Source organism: Oculina patagonica, chromosome 4, assembly GCF_052425735.1.
Source record: "Oculina patagonica isolate OP01 chromosome 4, crgOcupat, whole genome shotgun sequence".
NCBI lineage: Eukaryota > Metazoa > Cnidaria > Anthozoa > Scleractinia > Oculinidae > Oculina > Oculina patagonica.
Window position 1 is genome coordinate 55516944 of NC_135761.1, and position 24093 is coordinate 55541036.

At 39.3% G+C, this 24093-nt stretch overlaps 1 protein-coding gene and 1 long non-coding RNA gene across 6 annotated transcripts in view; one reads left to right on the forward strand and one right to left on the reverse strand.

Annotated features, from left to right (window-relative positions):
- LOC144650724 (uncharacterized) overlaps window positions 1-12421 on the forward strand; it is a 77639-nt gene extending 65218 nt beyond the window's left edge. For 2 of the 5 annotated variants that reach the window (XM_078510463.1, XM_078510462.1), the window contains 6 exons: window positions 441-599; window positions 4339-5100; window positions 8628-8861; window positions 9876-9950; window positions 10112-10256; window positions 11881-12421. In XM_078510463.1, coding sequence (XP_078366589.1) covers window positions 441-599; window positions 4339-5100; window positions 8628-8861; window positions 9876-9950; window positions 10112-10256; window positions 11881-12061 — 1556 coding nt within the window. In that variant the 3' untranslated portion in view covers window positions 12062-12421. The remainder of the gene's footprint in view (window positions 1-440; window positions 600-4338; window positions 5101-8627; window positions 8862-9875; window positions 9951-10111; window positions 10257-11880) is intronic. The other 3 variants (XM_078510465.1, XM_078510464.1, XM_078510466.1) reach the window with 3 other exon arrangements.
- LOC144650780 (uncharacterized) overlaps window positions 1-16119 on the reverse strand; it is a 207753-nt gene extending 191634 nt beyond the window's left edge. The window contains exon 1 of the long non-coding RNA XR_013570194.1: window positions 15106-16119. This is a non-coding gene — a long non-coding RNA (uncharacterized LOC144650780). The remainder of the gene's footprint in view (window positions 1-15105) is intronic.
- Between the last annotated feature and the right edge of the window lie 7974 nt (window positions 16120-24093).

Here is a 24093-nt window from a genome sequence, read left to right on the forward strand (position 1 = left end):
TTCACGATACAGTAACCATTTTTGGCGACCTACAAAATTATCTTCAAATCGAATAAAATCTGAAAAAAAAGTTAGCCTAAGGTGGAACGTTCTACAGGCGTCATAATTAACCAAGAAAGAAAAGAGGATTGGGAACACGGTCGCAACTGATGTTCATGCTGGTCCTCTATCTGGATAGAACTAGAAGAAGGCCAGAGAACCTGTGGAAACCCTCGTAAACGGCAAAAATGTCACCAAGTTTACAGATGACTGCGGTCTGTGGCATACCCGCTTCCCCAATGCCATAATAACGTGTAATCCTAAGCCTAAATTACAATTTGAACAGAAGAAAATGTTCATGGGTTGCGTGGCACTTGGTAGAAGACTAGTTAACTCAAAAAAGTTAACTAGTTCTAACTACTGTATGTGTAGAAGCATAATTGACTGTACTCTTTCTCAAGTGTGTGAACTCCGCCCTGATGGTGGACCGTGTGAAGCTTATATGCCAAGTTACTTTTACAACGCCACCTCCAAGGCGTGCGAAGAGTTCATTTATGGAGGATGCAGAGGAAATGATAATCGTTTCCAAACCATTGACGACTGCGAAAACGAGTGCAAAGGTTGGAATTTTGTTTGCTTGTTCTAAACATTGTCATGACCTCTTTGTCATCGGCATCATCATTGACATAACAAGTCCCTTTCAGTTTCAAGTTAGGTTCGCAATATGTATGGCTTACGAGTTTTTCTTGCAGTTACAGTTAATGACCAAAAACACGATCTTATTCTAAGGAAAATACCATAACGAGAAAATAGTTGACCGAATTTATGTTTACTATTTGTTTTCACTTTGCTAAGGACGAAAACATTTTTTTTCTTGGCAATGCCTGCCTGTTCTGTTAGCGAAAAATTGTGCAGGTGTTCCACGACCTTCGCAGGATCCTTCGAACTGTTTTTAACTCTAAACATGGAATCACTCTGTCTTCAACTCAAAACTGGGATAGGGATGCATTGCAAGATGCTTTAGGCCACCGCTTTTTCAACATAACAAACAACTGACACAAAACGATAGTGGAGCCAGTAAGAAATAGGGTCCAGAAATCAAAAGAGCATGGTGATATAGAGCGGTTTTCACTTGAGTGTCGAAAGTTAATTGCGTTTGCTTTGGTTTTGCATTACTACGCTTAGTGATTGGCTTAAAAGTCTCGCGCCACTTTCTCAGCCAATCAGAACTAAAACCAAAACCAATCGTGACTCGCTCGCGCACGTTTTCCCGCGCTTTGCGTCAGCTACATGTATTTGCTTCGAGTTTCGATTGGTTCACTGGATTGTCTGTGGCCTTTGTGATTGGCCAGAGTAATTTAAACCAGGGGGGGGGGGGGGAAGCAACTTCCCATACATTCTCTTATATGAAATCTGAGCGATGCTCTCACAACTTGCAAAGCAATCATCGGGGCGGTAGTCAGCGGATGTCTCTAAGGCGCATGAGCAGCTCCTTTCTTTGTGAACTTGCCAAAACAAAAACATGGGACCAGTGAGTAATAAAAAAGACTTTCTAAGTTTTGACTTTAAAGCAGCGAAAATTTCTCCGGAAAGGTTCTTGGTGTCAATATGTGGTGTTTGTTATGAAATAAAACCATCACGGGAATGGTAATGAAAACGTGACGATCGAATATTCCCGCGCTGGTCGGAGCTATTGTTCTTGCTCTATTGTTTGAGATTGTTTGTTGACTTGGTCTTTCTTTGTTTTACTTCATTTACAATCCCCATGTGGGCCAGTTGAAAATCGTGGCACAAACATTTGCATTTCAGCACTGAAAAGTAGCACGGCATCACAAAATTCTGCGTTCTTAAAACTACACGACGATGACGAAATTTTCGGATTTAAACACGCTGCTTTTAGATTTTTAGTTAAGAGAATTGAACCCCTTGACAATAAGTGATTCCACGACATAGCAGCTTCCATTTCGCGGGAAAAGATTGCCTGTTGCATCATCGTCCAAAAACCGCTGACTACATTGTGAATTGATCGCTTTGCAAGTTGTGAGAGCATCGCTACTCGGTCCCAGACCTCGTTTCTTCCCCCCCCCCCCCCCCCCCCTGATTTATACTATGGTTTTGGTTTTACGACACTCAATTGAAAACTGCTCTAGGTGTGATTCAGAAATTAAGACAACTGATATTTAAAAGTTTGGTTTAATGCTGGTTTTAAAATGGAAAATGTATGAGGTGCAGGGCAACGTTTTAGGGTCCTGCTTTGCGCTCATTGCTTCACGGTGAAAAATTAACTTGTCGAACCTTCAGACGATAATTATTCCCTAGATAATCATTTCCTCTTTGGTCACTTGTTTCTTGACTTTTTACATTACAGACAGAAAACCGGTCATTGCTCAATCCACCTTGACTGACACTGACTGTTGCTTATCGAAATCTTTTGTCTTTTTTAATAGCACTAACAACAAGATAGAGCAGTTTTCAAAGCCAAAGTTATTACTCTGGCCAATCGCAAAGGACACAGACAATCCAGTGAACCAATCAAAAGTCGAAGCAAATACATGTAGCCGGCACGAAGCGCGGGAAAACGTGCGCGAGCGAGTCACGATTGGTTTTGGTTTTAGTCTGATTGGCTGAGAAAGTGGCGCGAAATTTTTAAGCCAATCACTAAGCGTAGCAATGCAAAACCAAAGCAAACGCAATTAACTTTCGACACTCTTGAAAGTGAAAACCGCTCTAGAATTAAAACAATGTAATTCTTTCATATATCGACCACAAGTATTTCCTCGGCCAATTTCTAGTTGGCATTGTAGTAAGCATGTTCTTTGTATTTCTTGCAGTATAAGAGATTTTTTTTCGGTAACCTTTAAATACCGTATTTATTCGATTAAGCGCCCTGGGCGCTTATTAAATTTTTGGACCTTGAGAGTGGGCGCTTATTCCAGGTGGGCGCTTATTAAATTTTCGCGATTTTCAACAAAAAGAAGTCTATTTTTGTAACAAAACAAAGCAAAATTTTGACTGTTCGTTGAAAGTTTTTAAAAAAATAGTAAGAAAACTCGGTCATGAGGGAAGTCTTCTTAGTAGTACTTAGTCACTTTCAATAATCAATACTCCTCTTGTGCACTTCAGTTTCTTGAAGGGTGAGGGGTGGGCGCTTATTCGAGGTGGGCGCTTATTCGAGGTTGGGCGCTTAATCGAATAAATACGGTATATCATTTGTAGGGGCCAACGGGTGATAATAAAAAAAAGAAGAGAAATTCCACTGAAAGATTCATAAAAAGCGAGGATTAAGAGAGGATTAGGATTAGAGAGGATTAAAATGAATGAATTTCGAGACCTTGATCACAAGCAGTGTATGACTTCATTTTAATTGGCAGAAAACTGTCATAACATGACAAGTTTCTGTCGCAAAGCACTTTATCACAAAACATCAGGCCCTTTCTTAACTTAAAACTTTATTTGCTAAAAGACTGTATGGTTTCAAAGGAACAGAAATACGGTCATTAATAATGTAATAAAAATAGTATGACTATTAAATAGATAGGTATTGCCTGCTTTATGTGTACGCTAACCAAAAGACGTTTTATGTTGAGTAGGCTATTAACAGTTATATTTACTATGAAATCCTTTTTCAGATGTACGTGTCGAAGACAAATCCGAAATCTTTATCTACTTCCCTTTAAATTCTAAATTACGCAATGCGATAAGCCCCTTTCGCACCTCGTAAAGAGCTTTTCGATTTTAAAGATGCATTGAATTTTTATTTTGTCGCTGAAGGCAAATGAAACGCCTAGTGACATAATTATCAATGTGTTAATATTGCCAATAGGGACTAGCCTCTTTTATATGCAGATATCTTTTTTCCATTTGCTTTTTTGATCGGCTTTTTTTCTCTGTCCAGACTCAAAGGTTGCGCCTATTTTGAGGGGAAATCAAAACCCGCTAAATTTTCCCCGCAGCAAAAAAACGCGTCAGGACCGCGGTCAGAGTCACGTGACTCATGTTATTACGGGCGAGCCACGAGTCATTTGTTTGATTCACAAATAGACACGAGTTGTGAAAGCGTTCTAAAGAATTCCAAAAATTAACGTAGTCATCTTTTATATCTAAGCTCACTGGAAGAAAAAAAAGAAAACGAATTTGAGTGTAAAAAAAAAAAGCACAGCCATACCGTCCGTCGCCTGCGTGGTAGTTTGTTGTTTCTTGCGTGCTGTGACAACTTACTATGAATTCTATTGTCTTCACTCATTTTAAGGCAGTTTGCCTCTTTTTCGGGACTTTATTCGGTAAGTCAAATGTTGAACTGTCAACCAAAACATTTAGAGCTTGTGACTGAACGTTACTTTTTCGTTTTTTGGTTAATAGTGTTGGCTGCAAGCGAAGACCAAAGCTACTTCTCCACTAAACCGAAAGACAAGAAAGTATTCGTTGGGGAGAATGTTCAATTTGATTGGGACTACGTTGTGGAAGATATGCAAGAAATTCGGTTCGGAGTTGTCATCAACGATCAAAAAACTGCTATTTATATCAAGAAAAAAGACGGAACCTCCGTGCTAAATAACCTGCATACATCGGTCGAGTGGATTCGCGACAGAGTTGAGATAGTTCCCAACAGGCGAGCAAGTTTTAAAATCAATCAAGTTAAAATGGAAGACTCGGTGACATTTTTCTGTCAAGTGTTTTATGGTGCAGTGGGACTACTGTCCCATACTGATAAAGTGAAACTAACTGTCGTGGGAGGGTACAAAGAAACGTTAAACTTGACTGATTCACGCACGAACAATTTCACTAAACGGCCAAAAGACAAGGAAGTATTCGTTGGGGAGAATGTTCAATTTGATTGGGACTACGACGTGGAAGATGTGCAAGAAATTCGGTTCGGAGTTGTCATCAACGATCAAAAAACTGCAATTTATATCAAGAAAAAAGACGGAACCTCCGTGCTAAATAACCTGCATACATCGCTCGAGTGGATTCGCGACAGAGTTGAGATAGTTCCCAACAGGCGAGCAAGTTTTAAAATCAATCAAGTTAAAATGGAAGACTCTGTGACATTTTTCTGTCAAGTGTTTTATGGTGCAGTGGGACTACTGTCCCATACTGATAAAGTGAAACTAACTGTTGTGGGTGAGTACGAAGAAACGTTAAGCTTAAATGATTTACGCACGCACAATTTGAATTTTGCTTTTGTCAGCGGATGTGTCGAAAACGAAGACCCAAGGCCAAAGACCCTGCGGTCTAAAACGAAAACCCTGTGGTCTAAAACAAGGACCCTGTGGTCTAAAACGAAAGCAGAATATAGAGTAGCGTCTACAAAACAACGCTGAAGCAAAGCGCTCCTCTTTGCATAAATTAATTTAACTGTCATCCGAACGCGCGAGAAATTTGACAAATTTGGGAACAGTACGATCCGTGTGAAATCGTGTCATGGAATTATTATCCTTAATGATATTAAATGAATAATTTATTTCTCGTTTTTTAACTCGGAAAATTCCAAAGTTTTGGTGAGAGAGCCAATTTCACTCCTTCCCCCCTTCACTCCTTCACTCCTTCCCTTGTTTCCTGTTAATTGAATTAATTAATTAATTATTTTTGTGAAGGGGCAGGGGGGTGCACATGACTGTATCCGGCACTGGGTAAAACTCGTAGTACATCTACGTTATTTTAAATGAAGTACACTGAGGCTATATTTGTTTCTGAAAACCTACTGCTCTCTTTTTGGTGCTATCTTTCTACGCTCACGGATGTATGGGCTGAACGCATGCGCAGAAGACTTACAGACGCAAATCTTGCTTTATTCTTGAATTTTTTTGTCTTTTTTCGGATGTTATGACCTAAGTGGAGTGAACTGAAAGTGTGGAAAGTTCAAAATGAGTTCTTTTGGCAAATCGTTGTACGTAAAAGTTTGTGTTTTTATTCTTGTTTCGTGATCATACCATATTTATTTAATGAAATATTCATCTATAAGCCGTGTGATTATTAACAAGTATAAGTAGTGATTTAGTAAAACACTTTACAATAAAAATTTGCGATAATACATTACCTAAAAACATTATAAACTCCGTTTAAAAAATTTCTAAAAAGACCACGACGTTTCGACGTTGACTTAACGTCATTATCAAGCAAAGAAAATATGTGATAAAATGTATAAATACTAAAAAATAGACAATAGAGATTAATTAATAAAAGTTGTGAAGTGAAAAATGTTCAATGTCAATGTTTAGTGCTAAACTCTTTGTTTGACATTGAACATTTTTCACTTCACAACTTTTATTAATTAATCTCTATTGTCTATTTTTTAGTATTTATACATTTAATCACATATTTTCTTTGCTTGATAATGACGTTAAGTCAACGTCGAAACGTCGTGGTCTTTTTAGAAATTTTTTAAACGGAGTTTATAATGTTTTTAGGTAATGTATTATCGCAAATTTTTATTGTAAAGATTATTAACAAACAAAAATTAATGAGCGTACGCAATTCATTGTTGGTCATTAAAACTTTTATTTAAGTGGTGGCTCCTAAAAAAGCCATTTGGTTTGTAGTAACTTTTGAATGAAGTCTTTAGTCGTCTTTTCTTCACTCTTTAGGCTCGAACTCGTCGTCCATGGACGTATATCGTCGGCTCGTCAGCTCGCTCTGGAATATTATTTTGTCGGCGTAGATATCGATGTAATCATCTTTTGTACTGTTGAGAGCATTCAAAATCCCGCATGTCTTGAACAATTTTCTCACAATCTTTCCTACAATTTCTGCCCATGACTATTTCTGTTACTTCGCCTTAAAATTTAGTTGCAGAATTCTGCAACTAAATTTTAGTTGAATAATTAATCACCGACTCCTCTAATCACAGTGACTCTTCAAGAGAAGAAGGTATCTTTGTTTAGACTTGTTATGGTGACACCAGAAAGCTGGCCAATCAGAAGCGGTCGTTCCCACGAGCTCGGTACACATTGCAACACGATCTGACAGAAATCGGCTAGATGTAATATTTCAACTTCGTTCCCAGGGCTTTTTCCTTGGTAATTTCGAACTTTTCCCGCCCGTTCCAAATTACCAAGGAAAAAGCCCTGGGAACGAGGTTAGTAATATTTTGGTTTAAACCCGAAAACTTATAATACCACGACTTCTCTGCTAAAAGAAACCACTTCAGAAGAGTTTGACAAATAACGGCTCATCGTGTTTCGTTTTGATGACATTTTAAGTTCACCAGGCTCGCTTGATTGTTGACTAGCGACGTAGCGACGAACTGAGGATTCACTGAATCATCCCGTATTCTCTGGCGATTTTGCAGTTGTTCTGAATGGTCTCTATCTCAGCAACAACTTTCAATTTGAAGGTTTAGTTAGTTGTTTGAAAACGATTAGCTTTTGGCATGATGATTGCCGCTATTTCTTCAAAAGAACGTGTGATTGTGTGAGATGGGATTCTGAACTCGGATGAATTTTTCGTCTTGCGTGGTACGGTTTTATTTATTAAGATATATTTTCAGCAGATCACTCAGATCACATTACATTCATTTTTTATCTGTGATTTGTTGTTTTCAATAACATAATTGTGATTTGATGAATATGTTGATTCGCTGCACGTTTATTTCTTTAATATTTTGAAGAGAATATCGGGTCTCGGCTTTATATAGCCGAGTGTTTTGGTTTTTATTTTCGTTAGAGTCTAACTGGTTCTAACAGCCAAAAGTTTAGGGTCTCGACTTATAGCCGAAGTCGGTTATAGCCAAATAAATACGGTAATTAATTTTCCGAGTGCATTGGCACATAGCCACTTTGATTTTACCTTAGGAGCTTGTTCTGTGATGAATACGTAAGTTACTCTGCATATGCAGGTCACACATAGCCTGTTCCAGGCTTGCTTTTTCCTCGCTCGCCTGTGTTTTCGCTCTACCCAAGTACCGAGAGCGTGCAACAGGCTAGGTCACATGCAGAGTTGACCTTCGCGCCTTACATTTGAAACGGTTAAAGCGAGCAGTACAGAAGGAAAAATAAATTCGTCAGTGTGATTTGCTCAATATGCATTCCAAAAATGAAATATGAATGACAGTGCAATGAAATCGGATTACCTTGTAATATAATCTCACCAGCTCCACCTACACACAAAGCCCAAATAGACCCAGATGCACTAAGATATGGGAGAATCGTATTCTCACTAGTGAAAACATGCACAAAGGTCAAAATAAACCACAATGCGCTACCTTTAATTCCCAGCAGAAATTTTTTACCACAGCAACTGAGAGGAAATCAAGCCCCCTTATTGCAAAAATTCGTATATAGTCAGTCTACGTAATTGTTTAACAGTTGTTTTGTTTTACCTGTCACGCTTGTAAAAAAGCGAAACTTCGTTCGAAAAGGACTGAAAAGAGACAAACTGAAGCTATATGCCTGCGTGCAGACGACGACGTCTAGTGATTCCTCACGCGTAAAATGGGAGCCATCACACGCAAGCTAATACTTTGTTTTGTCAATGATTTTTTGTTTTATAAAGCAGTGACATTTACGTAAAACGAGCAAAGATACTGGTTACTTCTTTCTTGACTTTTTAAAAGTTATCCGGTAAGGACTGACTGACTGACTGACTGATGTTTAAATGTATAATGATTGATTGTTTGTTGAATGAATGATTGATTTTTTTTTTCTTTGCAGCTGAGACCCCAAGCTCCGACGATCCCTGCCAGCTAGTGAAGTGCGATTTTCACGGCGTTTGTCGAGTGGCTGATAATGGCGAGGCTGTGTGTGATTGCAACACAGCATGCCCATTCATTTATGATCCTGTCTGTGGCTCTGATGGAAAGAACTACTCCAATGAGTGTGTGTTGAAGTCATACTCCTGCCTTACCGAGACACCAATCGACGTTGTTGGCGGACCTGCAAAGTGTGGTGAGTTAGCAGTCAGTTTTTCTATTTGTTTTTCATTGCAATGGCAAATTGCTGTAACAACAACAACAACAACTTTATTTGCACCCTTTACATTCAATTAAATTAACAATACAATAATAAAAGAAATAAAGTAAAGTGCATGGCTGCCCAGAATAACCACGATTGGCTAACAAGATTGGGCAGCCATACTTAGTTTTTATTACAATAATTTATAAAAAGGTCAGGTATACTTAACATTTACATAGCAAACTATACAACACACAAACACACAAAAACAAAACTAAGTAGGCTTAAAGAAACATTAATGGAAAAAAAGATGGAAAATGAAGTATACGGACAGGTTAACAAGCAGAGTTAAATCTATAATTATAAATATGAAAGGTTCAGTTAATAGCTTGTAACATAATTTGTTCTGGTTTTGTTTAAAGCATAAGTCATTCTAGAGGAAAATCTTGTATTGTAACCATGAGTTTCTTTTGCCGAAGTGAAAAAAAAACATTAAAATTAGAAGGGAGAAGTTGTTTTTTAAATTTGTACATAAAAACTGCAATGTGAAAAGTTACTTCATCAAATAATGACATCGCTATGATCCAGAGAAGTGATCGTTACTACGTGAATTTCACCTTTTCCTTGGCCGCCAAGCGTGAAGAAAAAAAAGAGAGTGCAAGTGGGAAAATTATCTCGCTACCAAGAAAGCATAACAAATGCAATCTTGCTGTCTCCGTGTACTTTTTAGGTTACTTTGCCACAGCGTAGTTTTCGTTTAGCAGGAAACATACGTTTATTTGCGGCTTATATATCATACGGCATACCTTAAAATTCCGTAAAGACACGATCGGAAAGAATTTTGTCATTCTTTGGGAGCCTATATCCTAGAGAAAGGGTTTATCTGAAGGTTTTCTGTTTCGTTTTGGGAGATTTTTTTTCGGTTTTATAACAGTATGCCCTGCCCATGAATGTATGGCATCTGTAATTTATCAATTCTTGTTTGTCTTGTTTTTGCCTTTTTTACAGCGTCAAAAAGAAGGAAGTGCATGTCTTGTCCTGCTCGCTCGAACCTCTTCACTCACTTCTGTGGAAGTGATTTCGGTAAGTACAGTAACGAAGGCCTAAGGCCAGTACGGCTTTTCAGTGCGCGCTATCTTTCAGGGTGTTTTTCACTTCACAGTATATTCAATTTAGGAAGAAGACCGTATGAATGATAGACCTCGCGATCTAAGACTAACTTGCTTCCTGGTACTTTTTCACAGTTATCGAAGGGACACTGGACAAGATCGAAAGCAGTGAAGATACTGACTCTTCTAGCTTAATGGTGCTGGTGTCGGGAGTGTTCAAGGGATCTGATTCACTGCAAAACAAAATGATCAAAATCAACTTTGTTGAAAATTTGAACAGGTAAGACTCCCTCATCGAATATCGCAACTCAACAGCCCGACGCTTCAGCCCGGTGTTTTGTAGCAAATTGGAGCGCTACTCCCCAGCGCCCCCCTGCCCCCTCCCCACCCCGGCCGATTGTCAGGTTCAGCGTTATGCACGCGAGAGGAAGTGACGTTGCTCAAGAAAATGACCCGATACTAAGCTGCACTTCACTGAACATCTCTGAACATTTTTTTCGGGAGCAGGGGTGGGGTTGGCTGGCTTTGGCAAGAGTTCGTGAACTTTTTCCCCTCCATCCCTAGTCCCCCCTCCATCCCTACTTCCCCCTCATCCCTAGTCCCCCTCCATCCCTAGTTCCCCCTCCATCCCTAGTTCCCCCTCCATCCCTAGTTCCCCCTTCATCTCTAGTTCCCCCCTCATCACTAGTTCCCCCCTTCATCCCTAGTTCCCCCTTCATCCCTAGTTCCCCCTCCATCTCTACTTCCCCCCTCATCCCTAGTTCCCCCTTCATCCCTAGTTCCCCCTCCATCCCTAGTTCCCCCCTTCATCCCTAGTTCCCCCTTCGTCCCTAGTTCCCCCTTCATCCCTAGTTCCCCCTTCATCCCTAGTTCCCCCTTCATCTCTAGTTCCCCCTTCATCCCTAGTTCCCCCTTCATCCCTAGTTCCCCCTTCATCTCTAGTTCCCCCTTCATCCCTAGTTTCCCCTTCATCTCTAGTTCCCCCTTCATCCCTACTTCCCCCCTCATCCCTAGTTCCCCCTTCATCTCTAGTTCCCCCTCCATCCCTAGTTCCCCCTTCATCTCTAGTTCCCCCTTCATCCCTAGTTCCCCCTTCATCTCTAGTTCCCCCTCCAACCCTAGTTCCCCCTTCATCTCTAGTTCCCCCTTCATCCCTAGTTCCCCCTTCATCTCTAGTTCCCCCTCCATCTCTAGTTCCCCCTTCATCTCTAGTTCCCCCTTCATCCCTAGTTCCCCCTTCATCTCTAGTTCCCCCTCCATCTCTAGTTCCCCCGTCATCCCTAGTTCCCCCTTCATCTCTAGTTCCCCCTTCATCTCTAGTTCCCCCTTCATCCCTACTTCCCCCCTCATCCCTAGTTCCCCCTTCATCTCTAGTCCCCCCTCCATCCCTAGTTCCCCCTTCATCTCTAGTTCCCCCTTCATCTCTAGTTCCCCCTTCATCCCTAGTTCCCCCTTCATCTCTAGTTCCCCCTTCATCTCTAGTTCCCCCTCCATCTCTAGTTCCCCCTCCATCTCTAGTTCCCCCTCCATCCCTAGTTCCCCCTTCATCTCTAGTTCCCCCTTCATCTCTAGTTCCCCCTCCATCTCTAGTTCCCCCTCCATCCCTAGTTCCCCCTTCATCCCTAGTTCCCCCTTCATCCCTAGTTCCCCCTCCATCCCTAGTTCCCACTTCATCCCTAGTTCCCCCTCCATCTCTACTTCCCCCCTCATCCCTAGTTCCCCCTTCATCCCTAGTTCCCCCTCCATCCCTAGTCCCCCCTTCATCCCTAGTTCCCCTTGCATACGATATTCCTGTTGTCACGCCAGTTTGCCTGCGTGGCAACCTCAAGTAACAACTTAAGGAGACCTGGGATGCTATTTGAATGGTCTTCCAAACGTTTTGTTTGTCTTTTGCTTTCCATTAGCTGCTTCTGCAAAGAGCTGGGCTTGAGAAAGGTTGTTGTCATTGCTGGGTCCGTGACAGAGAAGGGGGAATATCTCCTTGATGAATCCAGTTACGTGCGTCACGCAAGCCAACACCTACTGAAGAAAGTCCAGGAGCGTACAAAACACGACAAATGCAAGAAGATAAAGAAGCAACGCTAAAATCCGCCATGATGGATTCCAACAGCAGAAAATAAACAAAAATTAAAAAAATGAACATGGACATGACCTTACCTAGAGATGTAATGGTAAATTTTAGTAAATTTTAATGTTAATTTTTTAGTGATCAAGAGCCAGTAATTTGCCAAGCGATTGCTTGACGCAGTTGATAAAAAATGTGCTTGCGACTACTCTATGTGGTTAGGACTATGAACTAGATTTTCTGATCCAAAGCATTGTAACTCAACATCAAATGTGCAGAAGGTGATATTGATTATTTTTTAACAGAAGTTATTTTTGAGTCCAAATATTTTTGTAGCAAGTAAACTACTGACAATTGTAATAAAGAGCAGTGACATAATACTGGAAGAAGTAATGTGATAGAAATACCACCATGTCTTAAGGTCAGCACACACGAAGGGACTAGTCGCAGGGACTTGTGCCCCCGGGAGGGGGGAACTCCCCTATATGGCCTATACGGGGACGTGCCGATGGATAGGGTATGGTTTTTGACTCCTCCGGCCCTGAACAGGGTATATAATTTCAACCCTATCTGTTCTTAAAAGGGCCTGAACCTGTCCTAGACAGGGTATGGCTGCAAGACTTTCCTCGAGTATTTTTACATTGTTTTCGCTTTCGGTGTTCGAATTCCAATGCGTCGAAAAGCATAAATGATTGTCGATGTTGTCCTTTGTCCTTAATAGAGTCTTAAAATAGGGGGTGTTGTCCTACACAAGGTAGGTATTTTAAGCTGTTATTGTCCTAAACAGGGTCAGGGTTTTAAACCCCCAGCGGCACCCCTGTACCCAAAAATAGGTCAAGTACCCCCCCCCCCCCGGGACTAGTGCCTTCGACTAGTCACACACACATTACACACGAAGGGGCTAGTCACGCCTATCAGCGTGCGACTTACAGGTAACAACTGACAGACCTGCCTACTCATCCCACTCTTTTGGACTTTGCCGTCTTCTGTTAAAAATTGCGAACTTTGAGCGTAGTTTTCTTACTATAGATTAGCCAAAGACTTAAGAAATGCAAGAATAATTGTCGATCAGTTAGACTTGCTCGAAGTTGTTCGCTTCTCGTTTCCGGTTTGGTAGTAGTAGACCCCAAGTCTATCGTTCAGTTTACATGCACTCTTTCTTGCTAGTCTTAATTATGGTGAAAATTCTATCATGATAACGAATTTCTTGTCCGTCAGCTTAAAGTGTCTTTTTTTATTAAGTAAATATAAAGAAGTCTAACTTCGACAAGAGTCAGCCCCATCAGCTCCGAGATAAAATAAATTTTATTGATTGATTTAAGAGCAACAAGGTTGCGCTATTTCGCAGCGTCATTGGCCTCCACTGGCGCCACGAAGTCCTGGCAATTGTGACAGGAGTTTTCAAATCACTTTTCCCAATGGCATATTTACATTTTTTTACATTTTAAAAGGACAAGGGGCCTAACAGCTGGCATTCACTTTTCAACAAAGAACTCCCTGGTTACTCTAAAGTATAAAATCGAATAAGTCAGTGTGGTAAGCCATATTTGTAGCTGGATCTTAGAGTATCAACTGCTAGATTGTAATGCTGCCTGAGATTCCGTGAGCTTACACCAAGCGAATGGAAGTGAACAGTTTCGTATACATAGCCGCGCTCCTTTTATTTTCACGAAATACAATTCGCACTGACAACGCCTTATTTTACAGAACACAAATAAGACAAAACCTCGGAAATCGCTTGATAATTTGTTGGGCTAATGAACTGTTTACAGCAGAAAAATTAATTTCGCATTTTTTTCAGTCTTCAAGTTTATAATACTTGAACCATTGAATACAGAACCGATAGTTCATTTTTAAGGTGTGCCACAAGAAAGTCAGGTTTAGGCGCATTTGGTCATGTTTACATGTTAATATCATAGGAGACAAATTACTCCTTAATTTTGGCGCGAAATTTCAACATCAATTTATAATTTCACATGTGAAATTATAAAATTGCCTTGGCAACGTAGTTAGCGGCAAGATGGCGTCCGGAATAAAAGATGTTTTACGGGATGTTTTAAGGTGGCCCGCGGGTATTTATGAGGCTGACAGTTCCCTTTTTTAAGCGCGTTTTAAAACGGGAAAACGTGAAGCGATTGCTAAGATTTTTGAGAATCTGAAAGAAAAATCCTTAAATTATATAAAATGATAAGCTTTATAGCGATCAAACGCGATTTGTTTAAGTTATGAGCGATTTTCGGAAGCTTTCGTTTATAATAAAATGCGATTATTTTTTAAATGCCACGGTGAATTTTTCTATAATTACCCCAAAACGCTGCCAAACAGTTGAAGTTTACTCACAACAACTTACAGGAAAATCCACTCCGTAGATTTCCTGAACGAGCGACATCTTTATTTTGCCTTTAAAAACTGTTGTGTTATGCGTCTGTCTTGACCGTCGCATAATTTTGATACTTATAATAACCCAGTACCAGCCAGTTTTGAGGCTGATGTCACCTTAATCTTGTGTGTAAAAGTTAAAAAGATCGTGTATATACATAAAATGTTAGCAGTCAATAAAGATGGATGGTTTTCAGCCGAATTTTTAAAAATATCAAACAAATGACGTTATTTCACATTGCGAAAAATTTGTCGATTTGTTTTTTTTTTTTTTAAAGCTGCAACTAGAACAGGATATTTTAAAGGTTTGTGCTCATTTTTAGCGTGTTCCTTTCATACGGTTTGAATTATGTATGCTACAGGGGGGGACAGAGGATTTTTTTTCAGCGCGGCCCATTTTTTTATATCCCCCCCAAGGCCCATACAAATTTTCATAATCCCCCCAAGCAATCAGCGGAAAAATGAATACCCCCCCCCCTCCTCCCTCTCAACAAATATAAAAATAAATATCTGTATACCTTTGTCTTACTAATTTTTGCGAGTACTAATTTTCGCGATTTCAAAATAATCGCGAAATTAAATATGCGCGAAAAAAATATTTCGCGAAATTTACACACGCGAAAATTAATACCTTATTGTTAAGTAAAAGTAAATAAAAATTTTAAATGTTTAGAATTTTAACAACTTTCTACCCTTGAAGTATTTTTCCGTCTTGTTTTTCGACAAGCACCCTTCCTCTGATTACTGTTCTTCAGCTTGTAAATTGGCCAAAACCTCTTTAGTACAGTCAACAAAGTTTACTTTTGAAGGTTCCTTGTAGTTACATTGAGCCAGAACTTTGTATATTCCCAGTAGTTCCATAGTCTTTAACGACTGATCAATAAAACACTGACAAAATCGCGAAATTTAATACACTTTTGCTCTAATTTTTCTTGCAATCGCGAAAATTAATACTCGCGAAATTCGGCTCCCAAATTTTCGCGAAATTAAGTACACGCGAAAATTAGTAAGAATAAGGTAATAGTACACTACATATGTTTGAAATTTCAAGAGACATGTTTAATAAGAACATCGAGAGTGCTTTGACTGTTTATGTCATACCTATGCGAGCCAGTCTAAGTAGCGCGAATTAGGTATAGATAGCCTGCCAGCTCGTGTTCAGCACCAGTACTACCAGGAGTATTGACAGAAACCTGCGTTTCACTGTCACTCTCGTTGACAAAAGCAACAACCTCGTCATCATCATCACTCTCACTATCACACTCATCCACGGATTCATCTCCGCTGTTGCCATCCTCTTTACCCTCGTTTTCCGGCCATTCAGCATCATTCCTCTCAAGTGCGACATGTGCCATTATTCTTCTTATCTTATCATTTTTCTGAGGTTGCATTAAATGGTTCCATTTTAGCTGTTTTACTTTCTATACTGTATCGAAACATTACATCTACAGGCCAGGCACACTACTTTAAAAACTTCAAAATAGGTATTATAGTCTCTCAGAATAATAGAGGTACCCTTGTTGCCTACAATTCTTGAAAGAAGCTGCTGTACTTATCATTTCTTTTTTCACTTTTTAAAACTATTACAAAAGCTAGACAAAAAACTTACAAAAAATAAGCATCCCCCCAGGAGATATTTAAACAATTTTCATATCCCCCCTTTTTTTGCTCTAAAAATTTGAGAACCCCCCCTAAAATCCTCTGCCCCCCCCCCCCCCCCCCCCCCCCTGTAGGATACATAATGATGCAGCCTTAGGTACATTTGATTTCCAAGTTCTGGTCGCTTTGTAAACCCCGCATTTCGAATGAAGTTATACTGTTGTTTTCGAATAGAGGTGTTACTTTTAAATTCCGCATGATCTTCTGTCACTTGGAAATAACACAGCCTGAAATAGTTACTACTAAAATGACAATTACCGTTCCTCCACATGTATTCCCTGACGGCAGAAGATCGTGCGGAATTTGGAAGTAACACCTCTCTTCGAACAACAACAGAATAATTTCATTCGAAATGCGAGGTTTACAAAGCGATTAGAACTTGGAAAGCAAATGTATCTGACTTTGCGACCAAATTTCTTCAAACCGTATGAACGAAATACGCAAAAACCTTTGCAATATCCTGTTCTATTTGCAGCTTTAAAAAAATACAAAACAAATCGACAAATTTTTCGCAATTTGAAATAACGTCATTTGTTTGATATTTTCAAAAATTCGGCTGAAAACCATCCATCTTTATTGACTGCTAACATTTTATGTATATACACGATCTTTTTAACTTTTACACGCAAGATTAAGGTGACATCAGCCTCAAAACTGGCTGGTACTGGGTTATTATAAGTATCAAAATTATGCGACGGTCAAGACAGACGCATAACACAACAGTTTTTAAAGGCAAAATAAAGATGTCGCTCGTTCAGGAAATCTACATCCTCGTACCCAGGGTCTTCGTTCCCTTTGACCCGCGGTCAGGAAACGAGCGACCCTGGAATGTTCCGATTGGAAGTCCGAAAATATCGGACTTCCGGTTGAATTGCGCATGCCTGACCGCTAAAAAGAAAGATGGCGTCTGAAGTGGAGGAAAGATAAAACCTTAGGAGAGATTCTACTGAACGGCAAGCAACTGGAGATCCTTTAGATCATTACTGTTGGAAAGAGATGTTTTGCCTGTCCTGTCAGCCGTTTTCGGCAAGTTCTTGTTTTCCAAATGACCGCATCTTTTGCGGATTGGATTGTGTTCGCAGTCACTCGCAGACTTCACAAAATTTTAACTCGTCAACACTATAACACTATAAAGCCACTGGGGAACCTGAAGAATTTTCAACTCATCTTTGCTCACCTCGAAACCCTGGTACAGAAACAATATCTGTTATATAGAGCTCCTGAAAACGGCAGAATAAGTTTTTAAATCATACGAGGGTTTAACTGTAGCACATATATTGTGGACGAAACACATTGCTTTTACTGGCATGGTATGTAAAATGTGGATTGCTATTTTAAGGTGGCTCGTACCAGTTTTCAGGTTTTTGACTGTGCGACGTTTGGAAGAAAATGGCCAAAAAAATAATTAAAGATCGTAACAATTTTTTTGTATAATTACATTACCCATTGTGTTGTTGATCCAAAATACCAATAATTACGTCATCAGTGGTTACCATGGCAACGATAGGCAATGATTTTTTTGGACCCTTTTTCAGCTTCCAGTGCTTATATCTTGAAAACTAACTCGATGACCCCCATTTTTTTTCTCGTGATAACTTTAAGCATATGAAAAAGAAACTGTATAATTATTTTAAAAAAATTCTACGAAGCGGATTTTTTGCAAATGCAAAAAAGAGCAATTTGTATGTAATTAAAAATTCCTTTCGTAGAATTTTTTTAGATTTTTTCTGGCGTTTCCTTTACATAAAAGGAAAATATTAGGGCAATAAAAAATAGGGGTCATCGGGTTAGTTTTCTTGCTAAAGCCTTCGCGAACTCAATAATTCCCACGCGCGTTTCCGCGCACTTTAAAATTTCGATTTTAAAAGTTTGGTATTTACTCATGCTCAGTTCTGACTACCGCTGATCTTTGCGGGCACATACGCGCGCAACACGCGTGGACTTCCCCTCGCTTTGTCTGCGAAACTTTTCGGCTCAGGATTTCATGGGATTTAGCCAGTTTCAGTTAGCGCCAGTTGTGCCTCTTAGGTCTTACTGTTTAGTATTTCTTTGTCTGAATAATCATGTGTTTGAAAGCGAACTCAAATAAGCTGAAACGAAAAAAGTGGAATTGAGTCACGATCTCCGACAAGATCGATCGTAGCACATGCGAATTTGCTTTTGTAACTCGAGCAGCGAGATCCGAAAACATTTTGACTGTCGAACATTAAGTTGACTTAAAATGTTCTTGTTGAAAAAACTTCAGTTGAACGCGGAATTTCTTTCTTAAAATGAAGAAAAGCAACCTCGCACTCGGCCGCCATGTTTGTTTTCCTTTTCAAATCTCGCGCGTGACTCGTGGGCATGAAGCGTGAAGCGCGCGCTAGTCACCAGACTTCCCACGCAAGAAAAACCGGTACGAGCCACCTTAACAGGCGATATTAAAGATAGCTATAGTTTTTAATGGTCATACTGTGTATCACAATTTCTAATAGCTGTATTGTTTGGGAAATCCTGTAAATCTGTTTCTATAAATTAAATTGTAAGATTGTTTGAAAACCTAATAATTATATTGACAAAGCAGTGCAGACGAGTGGTGGTTAATTTGTAGTTTGCCAACAGTAAAACTGTTTGTCTTATTTAAATTAAAAGGGCTTACTTTGTGTTTTAATTAAATAGGGAAACAAATCCACAAGCATACTGAAACATGTACAACCATTAATAGGCTTAACTTTGGTCCAAAAAGCTGTGAAAACTGCTGTAAAAGACAATTTCAATAATATTTTTATTATTTTGATATTATTGATTGTACTTCTTATTGATTTAACTCCTACATGGCCGAGTCAAACTAAGCATTGATGCACCCATTCAACTAAATTTCTAAATTGTTTTGTTACAAGCTGGACACCCTTGGGACCAGCTCTAGCTTTTGACCTTAGACATACCCGGTAGTTTTCAAATTCCCTGGTAAGACTTAATTTCCCTGACCAGGAAAAATTAGAAATCAGGTAAAATTGCAGCCTCTGACCATCCCCTACAGCCATCCTTTCCACCTATCACAAAGATAGCCTGTTTCTTTTCTTCCCTTTTTTGTTTTGTTTTATTTGTTGTTGACAAGTCAAACTGTCAAAATTGAAGTTGACTAAGGATAAATTTAGGGTGGCAGGGTAGCCTAATAATTAAGGAGCTGGACTCCAGATTGAGCGGTCTAGGATCAAGCACTGGCCGGGGTACTGCATTGTATTCTTGGGCAAGCCACTTTACTCTTGTAGTGGCTTTCTCCACCCAGGTGTATAAATGAGTACCAGTGAATTTACTGCTGGAGGTAACCCTGCGATGGATTAGAATCCCATCCAGGGGAGTAGAAGAAATATTCTTAGTCGCTTTGTTCTACAGAAACCAGGATAAGCCCTGGCCTGATCAGCCACTAGGCTTGAATGTAGATTTTATCTAAAGATAAATTTCCCAGACTTTGTAATATCAGTTTTCTCTAATTCTGATAAAAATTCCCCAACTTTTCTAAGACATTATTTTTCCAGCCATATCATATCCTGAAAACCTCTCCTGAGCTGTGGCAACCTTGTTATATAAATATCTGCCTTATACAGCAGATTCACAGGTAATCATAATAAAAGAGGGGAGGAAATTTTGGGCCCTTTAGGGCTTTTTTTAACCATAGGGGACCTGGGGCCTTCTCTAGATCCAGTGTGGCCTTTGGCATCAGATTGGGCTTTATAGATATTGGGCTGTTTGTTTTTATATGTGTCATTAAAAGGGTACTTCCAGGAGGCAGTGAGTACTGGGAGCCAGGGGGGATGGAAAGAAGTATTTTATCAGCAGTCCCTGAACCAGGAGTTAATATTGTGCACTCCAAAAATACTTGTGGAGGCATTTTTAAAAAGCCAAATAGCATCATACATGTAAAATGGGAATTTACAGTGCAATCCTCTACACATTATCTCTGGTATCTGAGCAACATAATTTACGATACTTGAAGTGCATCCTTACAATATTTAAATCTCGGTTTCTCCACAATAAATATAAGGGAATTTTGCCCCACTTTTATTGGATGTTACTATTGAAATGACCCTCCTTTATCTATACATAACTTGCCAACCAGAAAACATTTTTAAAAAGCACTCTACCAGTATTATTTTGCTCAGTATTAATTAATTCATACCTCTTCCTCTCCTATGTTAAGTTAATTTTTTTTTTCGTAAATTAGTATGGGTAATCAAATGGTGACGAGTGAAATTAGGAAATAATTTCACGCGCATTTTGTCAAAATTCTAATAATTTCCCGAGCCTTTAGGCGAGGGAAATTATAAGAATTTTGACAAAATGCAAGTGAAATTATTTCCCTAATTTCACGAGTATAACATTTGATTTCATATTAATATCATAGGTGACAAATTACGCTTGGAATCTTAGGTTTTTGACTGGTATACTGCATCGCGAACTCCGAGCGTGAAAAGTTGAAAGCATACATTTTGCTTAAGTTCGCAAGTTTTTTAGTCTTTGAAGAAAACCTTTGTTCGACTCCTTCTGCTGTTGACAAAAAGTTTCAAATATAGCTGGCTAAGATGAAATTCAAGCGAAAATATACAAAGTTTAAGCTTTAAAACATCTTTTATCCTGGACGCCATCTTGCCGCTAACTACGTTGCCATGGCAATTTTATAATTTCACATGTGAAATTACAAATTAACGTTAAAATTTCACGCCAAAATTAAGGAGTAATTTGTCACCTATGATATTATTATTGTTATTTTAACCAGGGCATCAAATTAGCTAGCTATATTTTGCCCTTTTCCATTTTTCTCTTTCTACTTGTTTTGCTTTATATTTATCTTTGTAATTTTGGAATGGAATTAAAAAATAATATGAAAACATGAAAATGAAAAATCTTCTACATAGTGGCTCTTCCAATCCCACTGATTCCAGATTGAAGTGGAATTTAGCAGTGTTGTAGCCTGTAAATACAGCCGACTATCACGCTCCGATCCGCTTGCCACATTCGGAGCGCAGCAAAAGTTGGGTTTCTTTTGTGGAGGAACGAATACTCGAGAACCCAGAGAAAAATCCTTGGAGCAAGGACCTAGCCTGCATATACAGCCACCTCTCACGCAGCAAGCAGATCAGAGTGTGAGAGGCGGCTGTATTCGCAGGCTAGCAAGGACCAGAACCAACAACAAACCCACATATTAGGCTTGGTGTGGGAATCGAACCCGGGTAACATTGGTGGAGGATGAGCACTCTCGCCACTGATTCGAACATGAACTTGGAGTAAACTAAAATTATGTGACCTCAGTCATAAGTAGCTTAAGAATGGTATCTCAGGTCTCTGAAACTAAACTGGAAGTGTTAGTAAAAAGGCATTCTCCTATGGGGATCCAGAGTGGAGGGGTATACTTGATACCCCCACATAAAGCTAACAAGGGGTGTCACCCAATAGGGTATAGTTCTTTAACCTAATTGAACATCATAAATAGGGTACTGGGAATTTCAACATCACATTGTCATAAGCAACAGGGTACAAAGGTATTTTTTTAAACATTTTCTGCAGTTAGTCCCTTGAATTCAACACAAACAAAAATACTGATTGTCAGGCATAGTGTCCTTTCATTTTCAATGATGGTCAAAATATCAAAACTTAAAGAAAGGTAAAATAACGAATTAATGTTTCCTTATGAAAGGTGTTACCAAGAGGGTCACTTACAATGTAAGTTAAAGGATTTTGACTGCCTGGCAGTGTCGAGCTAGCTGACCAATCCAGTAATTTTATATAACTGATTATGTAAACTCAGTTTTCATTGTGATTTGCAAGGTAGTAGAGAAAAATGTACGTTCACACAGCAAATGCTAAAAATAACATTGAACAATATTCTATTCCATTCGCTCTGTAAATAAAATTACGTCCATAAAACTTTAAATAAATACTACGGCCAGGTACGGCATAGAAACCTACCGCTGGATATATAATAAATTTGTGAAGATCAAATCAAAATCTCAGTCCACAGTTTTGGATCGCGGCTACAGTTGATTAATATTCCCCATGGTAGGACAAGTAATTTGGGCACTCCTTCTTCTAGCAGCTCGGTTGCAGCAACCGATGGAGCAGGTTATAACGGCCTCGCCGTCGAAGAGATTACATAAACTCTCACGCGTGCAGTCTGCGATCCTAGTAGGCCTGTCGGCTCGAAAGCACGAAATATAATTTATGATTCATCTACCTTCTCCTAAGCCTCTCCAGTAGAATTAAAACTGATTCGTTACTGGTTTTTGTTCTGTTAAGATCAATCGAATGTTTTCTTAAATCGTTGCACCATCTACAGACAAGATTTGGAGTTCACCACTTCTCTTGTGTTCTTTCCGCCATATTGGAAATCTGGTTTACTTCCGGTGGTTTCCATTGTCTTTCGAAAACCAATCAACATCGGCCCTCCAGCGGAAGTTTCGAGAGTCGCTCGTTTCTTCAAGCCTGCGCAGAAGGGACGAAGACTCGAGGTACGAGAATGGGAAATCTACTGAGTGGATTTTCCTGTAAGTTGTTATGAGTAAACTTCAACTGTTTGGCAGCGTTTGGGGGTAATTACAGAAAAATTCACCGTGGCATTTTAAAAATAATCGCATTTTATTAAAAACGAAGGCTTCCGAAAATCGCTCATAACTTAAACAAATCGCGTTTGATCGCCATAAAATTTATCAATTTATATAATTTAAGCATTATTCTTTCAGATTCTAAAAACTTTAAGCAATCGCTTCACGTTTTCCCGTTTTAAAACGCGCTTAAAAAAGGGAACTGTCAGCCTCATAAATACCCGCGGGCTACCTTAACGTGCTTGTGAAACACGATAGCGTATCAAAACCTTAAATCGTACACGCAAAACAAAATAAAATTAACAGGTTCGAAATAGACCCAATACAACAAAAAAGGAATGGCATCCTTTGTGTATAGTTTACATGTTCATTATGAATACTGGTTGCTGCTATTTTAGTATTTTTCGTATCTTACAACAAAGTGAAATTCATTTATTTTACCACATACTCAGATGTACCTATCGGTAAGTGCCAACGAGCGAAATACTCATGTTTGTTCATAAGAACAGATATTGAATGGTTTTTGATAGAACTATATTTGAAATGACCACTGTTATGGTAAATTGTATTTTAGGTAATATGCAATAAAAGGGCTATTTCTCTGGTGTTCATAAATGACACAGGCTTGATAGCCTGCGTAGCAGGCGCCGTAGTTTCCAGCGCGCGTATTCTCGCGATCGCGCACTCTTTTAAACACACTAAAAAACGTACACAGATGTCTGCTACGCTAACTTGAACGGTCAAGGATTATTTGGAGACAAAATTTTTATTCAAGTTAACATTACATTTGCCGTTAGAAGCAAACAACTTTATTTTCTTGTGTGTACGACATGCAGTAATTTTAGTGAGAGCCGCTTTGAATTGATGTTATTCATACGCGGAGCGAAAATGCGTGCCAAATAAAATATAAGCGGTATTTGATTTGGAATAAATCACTCGGTCAAAAATTACTATAAACACAATCAACACTAAAAGGAAGCATTTACCCGACTTCAGCATTCTCATAAGTCAAGAAAACTCTATTTGAAGTCAACAGTCCGTTTTGATTTTCATGTCTCTCTCTTCGATCGTAAACTAGTTAAAGGACTCCAAAGTCGAAAGATTATTTCATCGCTTTGAAGACCTTGATGTTTATTTTTTCGGCGGTCGAATATTCTGTAGGGTATTCTCTTTCGATTTATAGTTCCCTAAAGGTGTATTTATCGGTAAAGGGATGAATGACCACATTGAAAATTTTAACAGCGAGCTGCGTGGACGCCATTTTGGTCATTTGCTCTCTAGCAAGGAGTGAGAGACTGGGAACCAGTTGGGAAGAACAATACAACCCAAATATGGGGTTTACTTACACCCAAATATGGTCAAAAAAAAGTCCCTTACGCAGAACGTAAGATTTTCTCTGCCTATACACTCATCAGAAGTACCCAACGAAGGTTATT